Source organism: Mobula birostris, chromosome 2, assembly GCF_030028105.1.
Source record: "Mobula birostris isolate sMobBir1 chromosome 2, sMobBir1.hap1, whole genome shotgun sequence".
NCBI lineage: Eukaryota > Metazoa > Chordata > Chondrichthyes > Myliobatiformes > Myliobatidae > Mobula > Mobula birostris.
This window is the reverse complement of record NC_092371.1, coordinates 58,496,044-58,512,681: the sequence shown is the minus strand read 5'-3', so window position 1 is coordinate 58,512,681 and position 16,638 is coordinate 58,496,044. Positions and strand designations below refer to the sequence as shown.

Sequence of the window (16,638 nt, the reverse complement as noted above, 5' to 3'; positions counted from 1 at the left end):
CATGCCAGAGTCCATTGATTTTTGAAAGATCATTACTAATGCTTCCACAATCTCTACCGCTACCTCTTTCAGAATCTTAAGGTGCAGTCCGGGTGACTTATGTACCTTTGGGTCTCTCAGCTTTTTGAGCACCTTCTCCGTTGTAATAGTAACTGCACTCACTTCTCTTCCCTCACACCCTTCAACACCTGGCACACTGCTAGCGAAGACTGATGCAAAATACTCATTTAGTTCTTCAGCCATCTCTTTGTCCACTGTTGTTATTTCTCCTGCCTCATTTTCTAGTGGACGTATATCCATTTTCATTTCTCTTTTTTTTTTACATACTTGAAAAAGCTTTTCACTTTGATATTGTTTGCTAACTTTCATATTTAATCTTTTCCTTCCTAATGATTCTTTTAGTTGCTCTCTATAGGTTTTTAAAAACTTCCTGTCCTCTATCTTCCCGCTAATTTTTGCTTTGTTGTATGCCCTCTCTTTCACTTTTAGATTAGCTTTGACTTCCCTTGTCAGCCACAGTTCTACTACTTTGCCATTTGAGTATTTCTTTGTTTTTTGCACCTTCTTCATTTTTCCTAGAAACTCAAGCTATTGCTGCTCTGCTTTCATCCCTGTCAGCAGCAGCTTCCAATATACTCTGGCCAGCTCCTCTCTCATACCACTGGAATTTCCTTTTCTCCACTGAAATACTGCTATTTCAGACTTTACTTTCTCCCTACCAAATTTCAAGTTGAATTCAATCATATTGTGATCAAGGCCTCCTTAAGGGTTCTTTTACCTTAAGCTCCCTAATCACCTCTGGTTCACTACATAACACTCAGTCCAGTATAGCTGATCCCCTAGTAGGCTCAACGACAAACTGCTGTAAAAAGCCATCTCATGGGCATTGACAAAACGAGATGTTGCCTGGCCTGCTGAGTTCCTCCAGCATTTTGTGTGTGTCGTAGGCATTCAACTAATTCACTCTCTTGAGATCCATTACCAACCTGATTTTCCTGATCGAACTGCATGTTGAAATCTCCCATGACTATCATAACATTGCTCTTTTGACATGCCTTTACTATTTTCTGTTGTAAGTTGTGGTCCACATACCAGCTCATGTTGGAAGGCCTGTATATAACTGCCATTAGGGTCCTTTTACCTTTTACCCTTGCAGTTTCTTAACTCAGCCCACAAGGATTTTACATCTTCCTATCCTTTGTCATATTTCTGTACTGATTTGATGCCATTCTTTAACAGTAGAGCCACACCACCCCCCTGCTTACTTTCCTACCCCTCTGACAGAACGTGAAACCTTGGACATTCAGATCACAACTACAGCCATCCTTCACTGTGATTCAGTGATGTTCACATCATGCCTGACAATCTGCAATAGCCAACAAGATCATCCACCTTATTTCTTATACTCTGTGCATTAAGATAGAACACTTTGAGTACTATATTTGCTACCCTTTTTGATTCTGCCTTCCTAATACACTGATACTTACCCAGCTGGTTGAAAATTTGTCCTATCATCTGCTTGCCCTTCCTGACAGTCTGACAGCACACTATCTTTGTTTTTTTACCAACCTGAGTGGCTTCACTCCGGTTTCCACCTCCCAAATTAGTTTAAACCCTCCCCAAAAGCTCTAACAAACCTGCCCACGAGAATATTGAGAATATTGGTCCTCCTCGGATTCGGGTGCAACCTGTCCGTTTTGTGCAGGTCATATCTCCCCTCAGCAGAGATCCCAATGATCCAAAAACCTGAAGCCCTGCCCCCTGCACCAGCTGTTCAGCCATTCATTAATCTGCCAGATTATCCTCTTTCTACCCTCACTGGGGCCTGGCACAGGCAGTTATCCAGAAATTACTATGCTGGAGGTCCTACTTAGCTTTCTGCCCAGCTCTGTAAATTCTCGTTGCAGGACTTCATTGCTTTCCCTTCCTATGCCATTGGTACCAATATGTATCAAGACATCTGGCTGCTCTCCCTCCCCCTTTGAAATGCTGTGGGCATGATCCAACATGTCCGTTACTCTGGCATCTGGGAGGCAACATACCATTTGGGTGTCCTGTTCATATCCACAGAATCTCCTGTTTGTTCCCCTGACTATTGAGTCCCCCATCACTTTTGCTCCCCTCTTCTCCCTCTTTACCTTCTGCACCACGGACCTATGGTCGGTCCCGATAACCTGGTCTCTGTGGCATTCCCCTGAGAGATGATTCCCCCACAACAGTATCCAAAACTGTATACTTATTATTGAGGGGAATGGCCACAGGGGTGCTCTGCACTAACTGCCTATTCACATTTCCATTTCTCCTGCCAGTCACCCAGCTACTCGTCTCCTGCAATGTAGGGTTGACTACTTCCCTCACTCTCCTCACTCTCCCATACAAGCCGAAGGTCATTCAGCTGCTGCTCCAAATCCCTAACATGGTCTTTAAGGAGCTGCAGCTGGATGCACTTCACACAGGTGTAGTTCCCTGGGAGACCCTAGGTTTCCCACGACTCCCAACATCTAGCATGAAGACCATACCACAGCCATTGATTATGCTAGATACAAGAAGAGACAAAAAAAAGGGATCCTTAATGAAACTTATCTAGAGCCAATGCCTCTTTCAAGTTGGTCTCCTTCGAACCAAAGCTTGACACTCCTACACTCACCACTGGGCTCACTACCAACACTGGCAGCCCTGCTTGTTCCTTCTGTACTTTTAAACAAGCATTGGGGACTATTTCCCCAGTACACATCTCAGCCCAGATTTATAAGGTCAAGGTTGAGTTCTGGAGTTTTCTAAGGGGTTTATTGAGAGAAAACAGTTTGTTGATTTTGTTATTTTGCAGTTTGTTTCTGTCAACTGATTTTGAAGGATAAAGCATAGAATGCTTCCAGTATAATCTGAGACCTAGCCATTAGGATTAATTATATATATTAACGTGGCATATTTTTCCACTTTTGGTTGTTGCCTCCTGAAGTTTCACATCTTAATTTCTAAGCAAAATTGGATTAATTTAACTGCTTTTGTGCCTATTCTTGTCTTTGAGTGACAGCATATATTTGCCCTTTGACCTGGGAGGGTTTTGCTCATAACTGGTAATTGATATTTAGAATTCTGGGACAAAGTACTCTTATTACTGAGCCAAACTTTGCTAAATGTGTGCTAAGTGAAGATGGCTTTAAGGATGTGGTATACTTATAAGGATTAGTATTGTACCATTTCAGTTTAATTTTTTTTTTAATTAGCTGTTCTATAAAAATGCCCATGTTAGAAAATCTATTCTTCACGAAAATGAAATCCTGACTATCTGACGTTGTTGGTCATTGCTAGCTGAGAAATGGTTAATAAATAAAGATAAATAAAATGATTTTTATGCTGTGTAGAAATGTTAATCTTTGTATTTAATTTGACTTTTAGGCCTAAAAATTGTAAACTGCTCCCATATTGCTGAAGCAGCCTTAAACTCTGGATGCAACAGGTATCTATCAACTGGAAGTGATCATAATACACAGACTGAAAACACAGGAAATACACTTGGTAGCGAGAAGGTGGGTAAAGCCCCATTTTTCTAGGGACTTGGCCAATAAGGCTGCAATGGCAGCCGTTGCCACTGATGACCTAAGTCAAATCACAATAACAAAACAGAAGGAAGATACGCAGAAGGTTTTAGAAGCCAAATGGAAAGGGAAGGAATCAAAGCCAAGGAGAACCCTTGAGTGCCTGATCTGCGGAGCATTCTTCAGCAGTGTTGACAAACTTAAAGTCCATTCATACTCTCACACAGGAGAGAGGCCCTACAAGTGCTCACACCCGGAGTGCACTAAAGCCTTTGTGTCCAAGTATAAACTTCTCAGGTATGGGAAGCTGAATGGGAAAACTGCCCTGAAACCTGTTTATCAAATGTATTTAATCCTTTGAGGACGCAACTTTCTAAATTAATCGTGTTATGTGTATTTTTTTCAGTTAAAAGAAATGTTTTGAAAGAATTGTAAATCCATTAAGAAATGTAACTGAAACAATGTTAAAATGGCAATTAATATATTTTTGAATAACCTCAAATGTGAATCACCTTTTCAAGAAATACTGCAGAAATGCAACAGCAGTCCTCAAAGGGTTAACTTGAATATATACACCTCCTCTAGGCTTACTGAGGATTCTTGCAAACCATCTGCTAAAGACCACTCCACTTCTGACCATTGCCTGCTCCAGTGATTTCTGCTTAAAGTCATGTCACATAATACAGCAAGGATATAATATGCTGCTTGGCTACCATTACAAAATAAGTATATGCCAAATTATTTCCAGGCCCCTCTTCTATTTTTCTAAAAAAAATAGTAAATATTAAATTGTGCATTGGCTGGGAACCTTGTGATGGTTTCTTTAGAAAACAATGCCAAATAGCCATCAGTGTATCATATCATAGAAATATTGGGCTTTATTTAGATTAGTCATGAATTTCCACTTTTTGCTTTGAATTCGTTAGACACCTGATGCACATACTGAAAATACCTTGAAGCAGAATGGCAGCATTTAATTGAATAAAATTGTATATTGTTTCTGCCGAACTACCAGGTGATGCTGGAATGCAAAATTCATAGCAGTTTTATTTCTAATTTGGAAAAGGTGAAAACCAGGAGAATATCATCTAGAAAGAAACAATTACAAGAATCTCTTAGGACAACTCTGATGCTCCTAAAAATTAAATTTTATTCAAAGGAGGAAAAAAAAGTACCTGATAGTCAATTCTACCTGTGAAATAAGGTGTTTAAATGCTTTTTAAAACATTTTTAAGAAGGTATAGGAACAGAAATTTTTCAGGGCAAAAGAAAACTTTGTTACCTGTCAATCACACTGAGAAATCAAATGAGCAATGTGGTAATGGAAGGCATGTTTGCACTTCTCTGGCAATTCAAAATGGAAAGCTTAGATTCCAAGATCCCCAGATTCAGAGGGTGGCATATTAACTAATATACCAGCCAGATCCCCTACTGTACCAGTGTCAGTAATATATAGTAGTAATAAAGAAAGTGGAAGAACATGCAAAAATAAATGCTTGTTTTACCAATGAAATTTTTACTGTTATGATTTTTTAAAATTCTAAAATTGATTTAAATCCCGTTCAAGAGTTACTTGTTCATCCAGCGGGTAGTTGAGTTGAAGCCTGTTTTGTGCTCAGCTGAGTGAAGTGATTGATGAGGCTAGTGGAGTGATCCTTGGGAGTGCATAGCTAAAGATTATGGATGAGCTCAGTATTAAGTTGTAATAGATATCCTTAGAGTTATAAAGCTGAGAGAAACCTACTATCAGGCTTTTCAATAAATAATTGTTTTTTGATTTAGATAGTGGAGAACAGTAGATGATGAATCAGTGTAGGGATCTTTTTCTGGGCCATAGCGGGATTAAAGATGCTGAGAATTGGAGAGGGAAGGGGAGATGCAACCAAAGATCAGCCTTAATGTGAATGCAAAACATTTTGAAGAAACTGCTTGTCCTGCATCAAGTTCTTGTTGTGCACATTCAGGGGATTGAAGGTGAGAAGGTTTATAAAAGAAAAATGAGAATGGTTGTCTGTGCCATTGGATCAGTGTACACCGGTCCTGCTGATGTTGTTCGGTCTGAGCTGATAACCAGATTGATCTTTCCAGAGCTCAATTTTTTTTTATTATATTTCTATCCATGAATTGGCAGTTGCTTGTAATTTTCAGCAATGTACTTGTATTTTGTCAGGTAAAAATGAGATAACTGTACTTTCTAAAATGTACATTTTTATCATTACTTAATTTACAAGTATAGGACTCTAGTTCTGTTTGCTGGTAGCAGTGTTTCACTGACGGCCGTTGGTCTTTTCATGCATGATCATCTATCCCAGCTTTAACTAATCAAATGCAGATCTTCATGCTTTCCATGGCTCTGTATACTCGACTGTTTCACCTTGTTATAGAACCAGCGAGGAGCTGAACATAAGGCAGTAGAAAACTTTCAGTTCACTCAAATTTTGGCTGGAAATTATCAACTGGATCATGAGTTGTATAAATTTGCCTTCATCCTGCCCACAGCTTTAAGGAAGCAAGAAAACATAATAAACAACCAGAATTGCCAAATGCAAATTTCCTTGTAGTGGCATAGTTGAAACTTAAACCATAACCCACAGTATTTCTTCACCACTTACACATTTGACACCAGCAATAGAAAGAAGACTGCCTGTAGAAATGTCACAACCCACAAAAACAATTTGCATCATTGTGTGGTTCAATATGAACACTACTGGAGTTTGCTCATTGTTTTTTTTTGACATTTTCCACTTTGCTTGGTGAGAAAGCAAACATTTTTACAAAATTGTAAAGGTGTATATGTTAGAAATCTGAAGAGTAGTGGAATATAACCTCGCGCAGCTACCACAAAGTTCCTTATCAGCAGCTGAAGCTGTAACTGTTAGCTTGGCACATAGAATCACCTTGTTAATGAGTACAACAGTATAATAGAGAAAGGCTGTTTGGCCCCTCTATCCATAGATTTGCAGTTACAATTAAACAATCATGTACTTGAAGCCTGTGCCATTCAGACTCCTGCAAGGAGTACATAGTGTTGCTGAAAGGTTGCAAGGAAAATGTCATCTCCATATCTGCTCAACTCAGTGTTCCGACTAGTATTTTCCCGGCTCCTGCAGCAGAGAAAGCAGAACATCACATGCATAATTTGATTACTTCAGGCCCATCATCTTGTCTTCAGTTTGCACCCTCTGGTTTTGATGGTATTTGGAGCCAATCACTACAAAGCAGCAATCAAGTAAGCCAACAGTGTTGCCAAATCAAATCAGTGGACTCTGTCAGATCACACACCCCATTTCAGCAACATCTCTGTGCTGGTTGCAGAAACACAAGGAAGTAATGCAGAGAAAGTAAGTTAGAATACCAGAGAAATGAATTTTTCAGACAAATTAACGTGGTTAAAGAATAGAGTGTACAGCTAGGGCACTATATCAAGTTCCATTACAGCAGAAGAGAAGTCAAAAGCAATAAGGCAAGTTGAGCAGTAAATTTTCATACACATCTGCACACCAGTGATTCAGTACTGGAATTTGATTAAGCCAATGAAAGAAAAGCCGAGAAGTTATGAACAAGAGAAAATCTGCAGATGTTCAAAATCCATGTAACGGATAGCTAAGAATTTGTTCATGATGCACACAACTCCACATTTCAGTCTCTCAAGACATATATCTTTACCATATAGTGGTGCTGCAACATTCCTAAGGTCAGAAATTACATCCATGCCCCTTAATATCTTTGTATTTTACCACCCTCACCTTCCTTTTGTCTGACATTCAACTCGGTGAAGGTGAATCTGAACTAGCAGTAGTCAGTAAAGCGCTCTGATCATAGCAGCTTTTAAAAAGGGCTTCTCTGCTTGTCTTGATATCATCATTACCTGAAACCCCAAAGATCAGTATCCTCCTTTAATTTCTTATCTACAAGCTGTTCTGTGATGACAACATCCTAAGATTATACATCTAAAAGCCAATCTGCTGACTATTTCCAACTCTACTTGTCAACCTTATCACCAAACAAAGGTCATTAGCTTTCTTGTCTGATATCCAGCCTAGGAAATTCATTGCATTTGCTTCGTTTAAATATTGGAAGGAGGGGATCATTCCCTTTGGCCCTCTTTGATTAGAAAATTCATCTTGCTTACCTATTAGAAATGAACAGATTACATGGAAACTTCAAACTGTGAATTTAATGACAATTTTAAAGCAATCAAGTGGTAGAGCACTGCAACACAGAAACAGGCCCTTCAACTCATCTAGTTTGTGCCAAACTATTCTACCTGTAACTGGACCTTGGCCATCCATACCCCCTCCTATCCATGTACTTACCCAAACTTCTCTTAAATGCTGAAATCGAACTCACATCCGCTACTTCCACTGGTGGCTCGTTCCACACTCTTACCATCCCAGAGTGAAGCATTTCACCTTTCATCACTTACCCATGATCACTAGTTCTAGTCCCACCCAACCTCAGTGGGGGAAAAAAAACATGCTTTATCTATACCCCTCATAATTGTATATACCTTCTATCATTCTCCTATACTCCAGGGAATGAAGTTCTAACCTATTCAACCTTTCCCATTTAACTCACGTCCTCAAGTCCCAGCAACATCTTTGTAAATTTTCTATGGATTCTTTCAATCTAATTGATACCTTTCCTGGAGGTAGGTGACCAGAGCTGCACCCTATACTCCAAATTAGGCCTCACCAATGTTGTATACAACTTCAACATAACATCCCAACTCTTGAACTCAAGGCCAATGTGTGAAAAGCTCTTTTTGCACCCATATCTACCTGTGATGCCATCCACAAGGAAATGTGGATCTGTATTTCTCGATCCCTTTGTTCTGCCACACTCCACAGTGCCCCACTGTTCACTATGTAAGTCCTACCCTAGTTTGTCCCTCAAAGTTCACACCTCAAACTTATCTGCATTTTTCAACCTATTTTTCCAGCTGGGCCGGTTCTCACCGCAAGCTTTCCTCGTTGTCCACTGTGCTCCCAATCTTTGTGTCCTCTGCAAATTTGCTTATCTAGTTTCCCACATTATCATCCAGATCATTGATATAGATGACCAACAACAAGGGACCAGGCGGCATACCACTGGTCTCAGGCTTCCAGTCAGAGAGGCAACCATCTACTACCACTCTCTGGCTTCTCTCACAAAGTCAGTTTGCTATCTCATTCTGAATGCTAAGCGACTGAACCACCTTGATCAACCTCCCATTCAGGACCTTGTAGAAGACTTGTCAATGATGGAGAATTTAACAGAATTAGTCAGGCTTGCTCTTCTTGATGATGGAATAATTTTTTTTGAAAATAATATTTCGGATACCAATGGAATTTTTCAGGTCTGGCTAGAAACTGTTCTTGCCTTAGAAAATCCCAGATCTTTTGCCATTATTAGAACATGAAAGGTCTGTGAGTGTGCAGATGTTATCTGGAACTGGGTAATTAAACACTTTATTTATGAGTTACCAAGTCACTTCTGAAGTCTGAATTGTCTGACTAGCTTGACTAAGTTTCTTAAATCATTTGCAAGATGGATGGAAAAATGCCTGCAAATATTAGCCACATAAGATTTCAAAAATATTTTGTAAGGTGAGCATAAAAGTTTGAATCCACATAACTTAGATTTGAAAATCAAGTTGGTAAGTATCAGATGGAGAGATTGGTAAAATTGGCAGATGGATGAATGATATTCCCAAATGATCTCTTTATGGGGATTCAATTTGTAAATACTTAGATTGATGACAGGTAAAGAAATAGACAGTTATACTGTAGATGTAAATTTCAGTAATTAGGACCATAATGTTCTGTAGGTGAAAATCATAAGTTACACTCTGATTATAGACAGGTTAAGTATATAAGCAAAACTATGAGAGATGGGACTTTAATGTGTGTAAATATAAAGTTCCATCGGTCCAGAATCACATTGGAATATTTTGTGTTTGTTGAAAGGTCAGAAACTATGGAAGGACAAGGAGATTTGAAATCTAGTTTCACAAATTAAAATAAGGCTATAAATATTGGGGCAGAAGTAGGCCATTCAGCCGTGGCTGATTTATTTTCCCTCTCAACCCCATTTTCTTATTTTCTCCCCATGATCCTTGACACCTTTATTAATCAAGAATCTTTCATACTCTAAATATATCCAATGACTTGGCTTCCACAACCATCTCTGGCAATGAATTCCACAGATTCACTACCCTTCTGCCTAAGGAAACTCTTCATGAATCTCTGTTCTAAAAGGATGTCCTTGTATTCTGAGGATGTGCCCTCTGGTCCTAGACACTCCCAATATTGGAAACAGCCTCTTCCCATCCACACCCTCTAGGCCTTTCAATATTTGGTAGCTCTCAATGAGTTGTCCCCTCATTCTTCTAAACTCCAGCCAGAACAGGCTGGGAATCATCAAACATTCCTTATACATTAGCTCTTTCCTTCCTGGGATCATTCTCATAAACCTCATTTGGGCCCTCTCCAAAACCAATATATCCCTAAACATAGAAATCTACAGCACATTACAGGCCCTTCGGCCCACAATGTTGTGCCAACCATGTAACCTACTCTAGAAACTGCCCAGGACTTTTCTACCAAATAACCCTCTATTTTTCTAAGCTCCATGTACCTAGCTAAGAGTCTCTTAAAAGATCTGCCTCTACCACCTTCGCCGGCAGCGCATTCCATGTACCCACCATTCTGTGTGGAAAAACTTAACTCTGACGTTGCCTTGTACCTACTTCCAAACACTTTGCCCCTCCTGTTAGCTATTTCAGCCCTGGGAAAAAGCCTCTGGCTATCCACACGATCAATGCCTCACATCATCTTGTACACCTCTACCAGGTCACCTCCCATCCTCCATTGCTCCAAGGAGGAAAGACCAAGTTCACTCAACCTGTTCTCATAAGGCATGCTCTCGTATCCAGGCAACATCCTTGTAAATCCTTTCTTTGATATGGGGCCCAAAATCTGCGTGCAGTCTGACCAATGTCTTATAAATTTTTAGCATTTCACCCTTTTTATATCCTAGTCCTTGTGAAATGAATGCTATATTTCATTTGCTTTTCTTGCTATTAACTCAACCCTCTGATTTCTGAATTCACTCCGTTTAGAAAATAGTCTACACTTTTATTACTTCTACCAAAGGGCATGACTGTGCACTTTACTACATTGTATTCCATCACCCATTCGTCACCCATTCACCTAACCTGTCCAAGTCCCTCTGAAGGTTCCTTGCTTCCTCACACTATTTGCCTCTTGGTATTGCTGCAAACTTGACTACAAGGCTATCAATTTCATCATCCAAACGTTAACATATAATGTAAAATATAGTGGACCCAACCCTGTGGAGCTCCATGAGTCACTGGCAGCCCACCAGAAAAGGTCCTCTTTATTATCACTTTTAGTCTTCTGGCAGTCAGCTGGCCATGCTAGTACCTTTCGTGTAACACTATGGGCTCTTATTTAGCACCCTCATGTACAGCACATTGTTAAAGGCCTTCTGAAAATCCAAGTAGATAAAAAGGTTAGGTTTATTTGTCACATGTACACCAAAACACAGTGAAATGTATAACACACATAAAATGCTGATGGAACGCAGCAGGCCAGGCAGCATCTATAGGAAGAAGTACAGTCGATGTTTTGGGCCGAGACCCTTCGTCAGGGCACTTAATTGACTCTGCCTCCACCAGCATTTTGTGTGTGTTGTTTGAGTTTCCAGCATCTGCAGATTTTCTAGTGAAATGTGTCATTTGTTCTGGGCAAGTGTTGGATCGTTTACGGCGCCAACATAGCATGTCTGCTGTTCACTCACTCACCATTAACTGTATGTCTGATAAATGTGGGAGGGAACCCACATGGTCATAGCGAGAACATACAAACTCTTTGCAGATAGCAGTGGAAATCAAATTCCAATCTTATAGCTGGATGCATGGCGCTAACTGCCTCACTACCTTGTCTCCCACTGACATTCACTACTTTGTCTGTCCTGTCTCTTTACTTCCTTAATGAATTCCAACAGAATTGTCAGGCAAGATTTCTCATTTAAGAAAACCATGCTGACTTTTTCCTATTTTGTTGAGTGCATCCACATACCATGAAACCTCCTCGTTAATAATGGATTCCAGCATCTTGCCAATTACTGAAGTCAGGCTAACTGGCTTATAATTTCCTGTTTTTCTTCTCTTCCCCCCCCCCCCCCCCCACACACCCCATAAAGAGTGGAGTGACATTTGAGATTTTCCAATTCTCGAGAATTATTCCTGAATCTATTCATTCTTGAAAGATCACTACTAATGTCTCCACAAACTCGTCAGCTCTTTTAGACCCCTGAGCAGTATCCATATGGTGTAGGTGACTTATCTACTTTCCGAACTTTCAGCTTCTGAAGCACCTTCTCTTTTATCATAGTGACTGCATTCACTCTGACACTCTTAAATTTCTGACATGTGGCTGGTGTCTTCCACCATGAAGACTGATGCAAAATACTTATTCAGTTCACAAAGAATTTTGTGCAGGCTCCAAGAGTGTTTGCAAAGTTTAATACAGAGTTAGGTTTTGTTTTAATTGAATAACAGATTATTGGTTCTTGCCCACATGAATATTGCAGTCTCTTTTGGGTACTGAACTCCAGGAGGAAGAAGCCAAAACAGCCTGTGTCCATGCTTGCTCTGAGCGTTCCCACACGTATTTACCTGTCGCCAATTTTCTCTCATATGCCCATCACCTTCCAGTTCTTCTAACGCCCATGTAGACTATGTAGAATTTACAGTAGTCAGTTAACCCACCAGCACAGCTTTAGGATGGAGGAAGCACATATAGCACCAGGGTGACTGGGCAACTGCATATATTCAGCACTTGAGATCAGGATCACTGAAACGTGAGGCGTTAAGTCTTAACTGCTGTGCCCAGACAACAAAACTATACACCTTCCAATAAAGTCCTTGGCTGATTTCCTCAAATTGTTGATGGTGAATGGGTATATCTAACCAGTATCTTTAATCAAGAGGAGGGACAAGCCATTTCAGTAGCTTGTGATTCCTGTACATAGGCTGTGTTATCTAGTACAAGAATCTGAAAACGCTGTTTCACACTGCCTTGTTGAAACATGACCCTTTTCACAAAGGCTGTTTTAGATAGATTAACTATAGTTTCAGAACTAATCAGCAGTTGATTGTGATTGGGTATGATGGCCATGGATTCAAAGGAGCCAATCACTACTCCCTTCTTGTCAAGTTTTCATGCTGACCCAGACTTTTACAATGTATTTCTTTAAATCCTAACCCTTGATCTGACCTTAGTTATCGCTATTCCGATTCTGCTGTTTCCTGACTTTGTAACATTGCCTACATCGACCCATGATTCATTCATTGAAATTACTTTTGGACTTGACAGTGGCATTGCTCTTATGGTCAACCTGCACACCTCAGTACTTTGGTTCATCTGAAAATTTGGTCTCCATGCCCTGTTCTATACCAAGTTTTGCACATCATCCCGGCCTTCTGCATCTCCTTGCCCTACCATTGGTAATCATTCCTCAATTATTACCCACTCTGTGAAACTACTATGAAGTCCTGATTTTATAAACCCCGTCTGCTTTTTAAGACCCAACTGTCCAAATCTTGGGTTAATATTTTTACAGATCAACATCTAGTTATGTTAGCTGATATCTCTGTTCCTCAATAGAAATGTCCAACTTACCACTGGAGAGATGAAGTCACATGCTCTGGGCTTCTGCGGAAAATACCAAATACACTATATAGCTAAATGCATAAAACTTGCTTACCAAGTAATATATATAATCTATCTCTCACTTCAGCATGAAAGTTGTAAATCTGTCTGACTACCACTTAAAATTCCATCAGGAATGCATGATGCATGTCATATCTTAATGCAACTTGTCAGTTTTTGAACTGTTATAGGCAACGTTCAACTTTTTGAGAGTGTTGGAATGTTGTCGTCATCTCGCAATAAGTTGAAAGCTGCTTTCTACCTTTTGTATTGCTACTGTGTTGGCTAGGCTTCCTTCTTATTCCTCATTCCCACAACAGTTACACAAATTGGCTGAGCAATTATGAACTCCTTCATACCTTGTAGTGAAACAGAAATAATGTTATTTTTAAAGAATACATGCAAAAATCAGGAAGTATATGCATAGTCTTCCTTTTATCTTGCAATTTTACCAACAAATACATATAATTGTGGCAGTTCCTTGCAAAAACCAATTCTTTACTTACTGAAAAATTTAGTCACCTCTGGATTCTTGATTCATGACATCTGGTAACTGCCATCATGGTGGAAAACATGGCCTTGGGGCATTTATCTAGATTTGAAAGCACTACACAAGTGTGACTTTTATTGAGTGCAAAATGCTTTTACCACATGACTAGGAACAGAAGAGATACCATAAAAATATATATTTAAGGTCCTGCATTTCTCTGATGATTGGTCACACTTAAGTTACACCTGTGTATGTGAAGCAAAGCAACAGCTGCATGTCATGTATCTGAGCGCACATTCTCCATCTGTGACAGTCTCCTTCAGAGTTCCTAAACACTTTGCACCTCACAGTATCTCCTGGTTTCTGTTAATTAGGCACGACCTCCTGCATTCTTTATTTATGTTTATTTTTATATTGTAGTTGTTGTTCCTCTATTCTCCACAGAACACATAAATGTTGCCTTCTTTCTAGCTTTGTATTTAGTTTTCCTTGCTGCCTACCTTCCTTATTGCCACAGGTGATTTCTCCCTGCTTAATGAATGAATGTTACTTTGTTCTTTCAGACTCTGGGAGCCTCTTCTCACTGTAATCCTTGTGATGTCAACTAGCCACCTCTACACAACCATTCTGCTCGTCATTAGCCTTTACCACCACTGCATCATTTAGAACTAACACCAGGAAAGCTCTCTGGGTCCATAGGAGAGCTGTAGTTAACAGATCTACCCATTTTTTTGTCAGAAGAGATAGAAACTTCACTGGGTGAGAGGAGGGCATAGGAAGACAGGTTGGGGATGGGTGGGGGGGGGGTTAGTGATGGAGGAAATCAGATTGTGCTTGTGACCTCCATCCTGCAACCAAAATTCTATTTTTTTTAACCTTCCCTCTGAAAGTTGCTTCTTCGATCTCCAACTACTACGGGAATGGACTGCAGCATTGCCAAACTGAGTTCATTGGTCTTTTACAATTCTGAAGGGCTTAGATAAGATAGGGTTAGAGAGAATGTTTCTGTTTATGGGAAGAGTCCATAATTGCAAATACAAGAGAGTATGTAGAAAATTCAGAAATGGCAATCCACTTTATTTTAAGGGTATTAATGTGGAGCTCATGGCCACAGAGTGATTGCACTGCCTTGAATAATTAGTGGCAATGTTCAAATAGGAATGAGGTGGGAAAATATATTGATTATGGTGAAGTGAGGTAAAGTAGGGACATTCTGTGGAACATTAAGGCTTGTATTGAACTAATGGGTGGAAAGTTTATCTTTGTGCTGTTGAAGTTTTATTTCAATGATCTAAAAATTTCCCTTTTGATGATAGTGAACTTCCAAGAGCTACTTATTTCATACTGCCCTGAAGAAAGCTTAGTTTATCTTCCATTGATCAATGTAATTTGGTTAAAATGCATTTAATAATGCATTATAACTCATAATAATTCTAGCTCTTTTTTTTTAACTTTAGCTATCATTTTTCCCTTTCTATCTCCATTGTTTATCATCTTTATTTAATTTCTATATTGTTTTAAATATACTCCGTTCCATTTCATAATCCTTGCATCATTTCATAATGTGCTTTTACCTCTTAACATCTGTTCTCCACACCTTTGCTTTACACACTGCTTTTTTTTAACCCCAGAACTTCAAATTCTTTAATTGTCTGTGATAGCTTTTTGACTGACTTTCATCAGGATTTGCAGCAGACCTGGGTGGTTCTGAGTTTCTGCAGATTGATCATTGTTTTAATTACCGCCACTGCCATTTGACTTTTTAATGAAGTTGAAAGTCAGTGCTACAATGTGTAGGCAAATAGAGTTTAACAAAAAAATTCTCAGCTTATTTGTATTATAATTTGTATTTCAGCATTTTTAGGTTTTTAAATTTCTTTTACTCTTGAATGTGTAGTAAAACATATAAATTTACAAATGAAAAGACTTTGCTTTGGCTGAATTGAACATTGACGTGTTAATGGTGTTGCGCTTCCTCCGTCAAGCAACTGTTAATTTTAGACTGGTTATATACAGTAATTGTATTTAAAGGAATGCAACAGGATTGTGTTTGGATTGCTCAATGTACGTTCTGCCCGTCAGAATTCCTCACTTCTAGAAGAAAGGAATTGCTGAAGAAATATTAGATGAAAACATTAGGAATTTGTTAAAAGTTTATTTTGAAAGACTCAGTTCAGCAATCGAAATAGTCTGTGAATTTTGCTTAACAAAATCACCTGGATACACAAGTATGATGTGAATTTTACTTCAGAACCTCAGATTGTTTTAAAAATAAAAACTGATTAGACAACAGAAACTAAATTCTGTAAAGCAAACCGTGCCCAATGCCTACCCACCTTCCATCCTGCAACTAACTACCCTAAATATTGAATGTTGTTACAGCTGATGGATCTGTTGGTATTATGGCACATCTCACCTTGCTTGCTTTATATATTTGTAACAAAATTACAATTAAATACATCCTTAATCTTTAATTAAAGCTATTCACTGTGTTCTAATCAGTTCAGTCTGCCATTAGTTTTCTGCTTGCACTGTAACAAAATCATAACCTCTTTAAAAGTAAGTTATACTTTTGTTACACAAAATATATGGTGGAAGTTTTCTCAGTTTTCTGTGTTTGAAAAATGACAGCACTCTTTCTCTTCAGCAATATCATAGTAACAAATGATTGCTGGCACACAATGCTTTTGATTTCAATGTGGTCTATTTTTTATTCATAGTTGATTTATGTTTTAAAAAGTTGATTTCTATCTCCATTTTTTGCACTATTGGGGTTAGATAATGCAGTACTAAAGCAAAAATAAACCAAACTATGGTGGTTGTTTAAAGCATTTCTTTGGTATGACCAGAGCTGTCTGCTAATTGATTGTTAAGTTTGGGCTTACTTGTA

The 16,638-nt window shown here is 39.0% G+C and overlaps 1 protein-coding gene across 10 annotated transcripts in view; it reads left to right on the top strand.

The window, feature by feature from the left end:
* The window catches only part of plagl2 (pleiomorphic adenoma gene-like 2), a 134,436-nt gene that overhangs the window by 110,048 nt on the left and 7,750 nt on the right, over positions 1 to 16,638 (top strand). For 4 of the 10 annotated variants that reach the window (XM_072241654.1, XM_072241663.1, XM_072241669.1 and 1 more), the window contains one exon: positions 3,400 to 3,460. The exons of 1 other annotated variant lie outside the window; for it this stretch is intronic. Coding sequence is in view for 5 of the 9 variants with exons in the window: in XM_072241625.1 (XP_072097726.1) it covers positions 3,400 to 3,460 (61 nt within the window). In the remaining 4 variants the exon portion in view is untranslated. Of the gene's footprint in view, positions 1 to 3,399; positions 3,837 to 16,638 lie in introns of all 10 variants that reach the window. 5 more of the 10 variants (XM_072241587.1, XM_072241607.1, XM_072241596.1 and 2 more) reach the window with 2 other exon arrangements.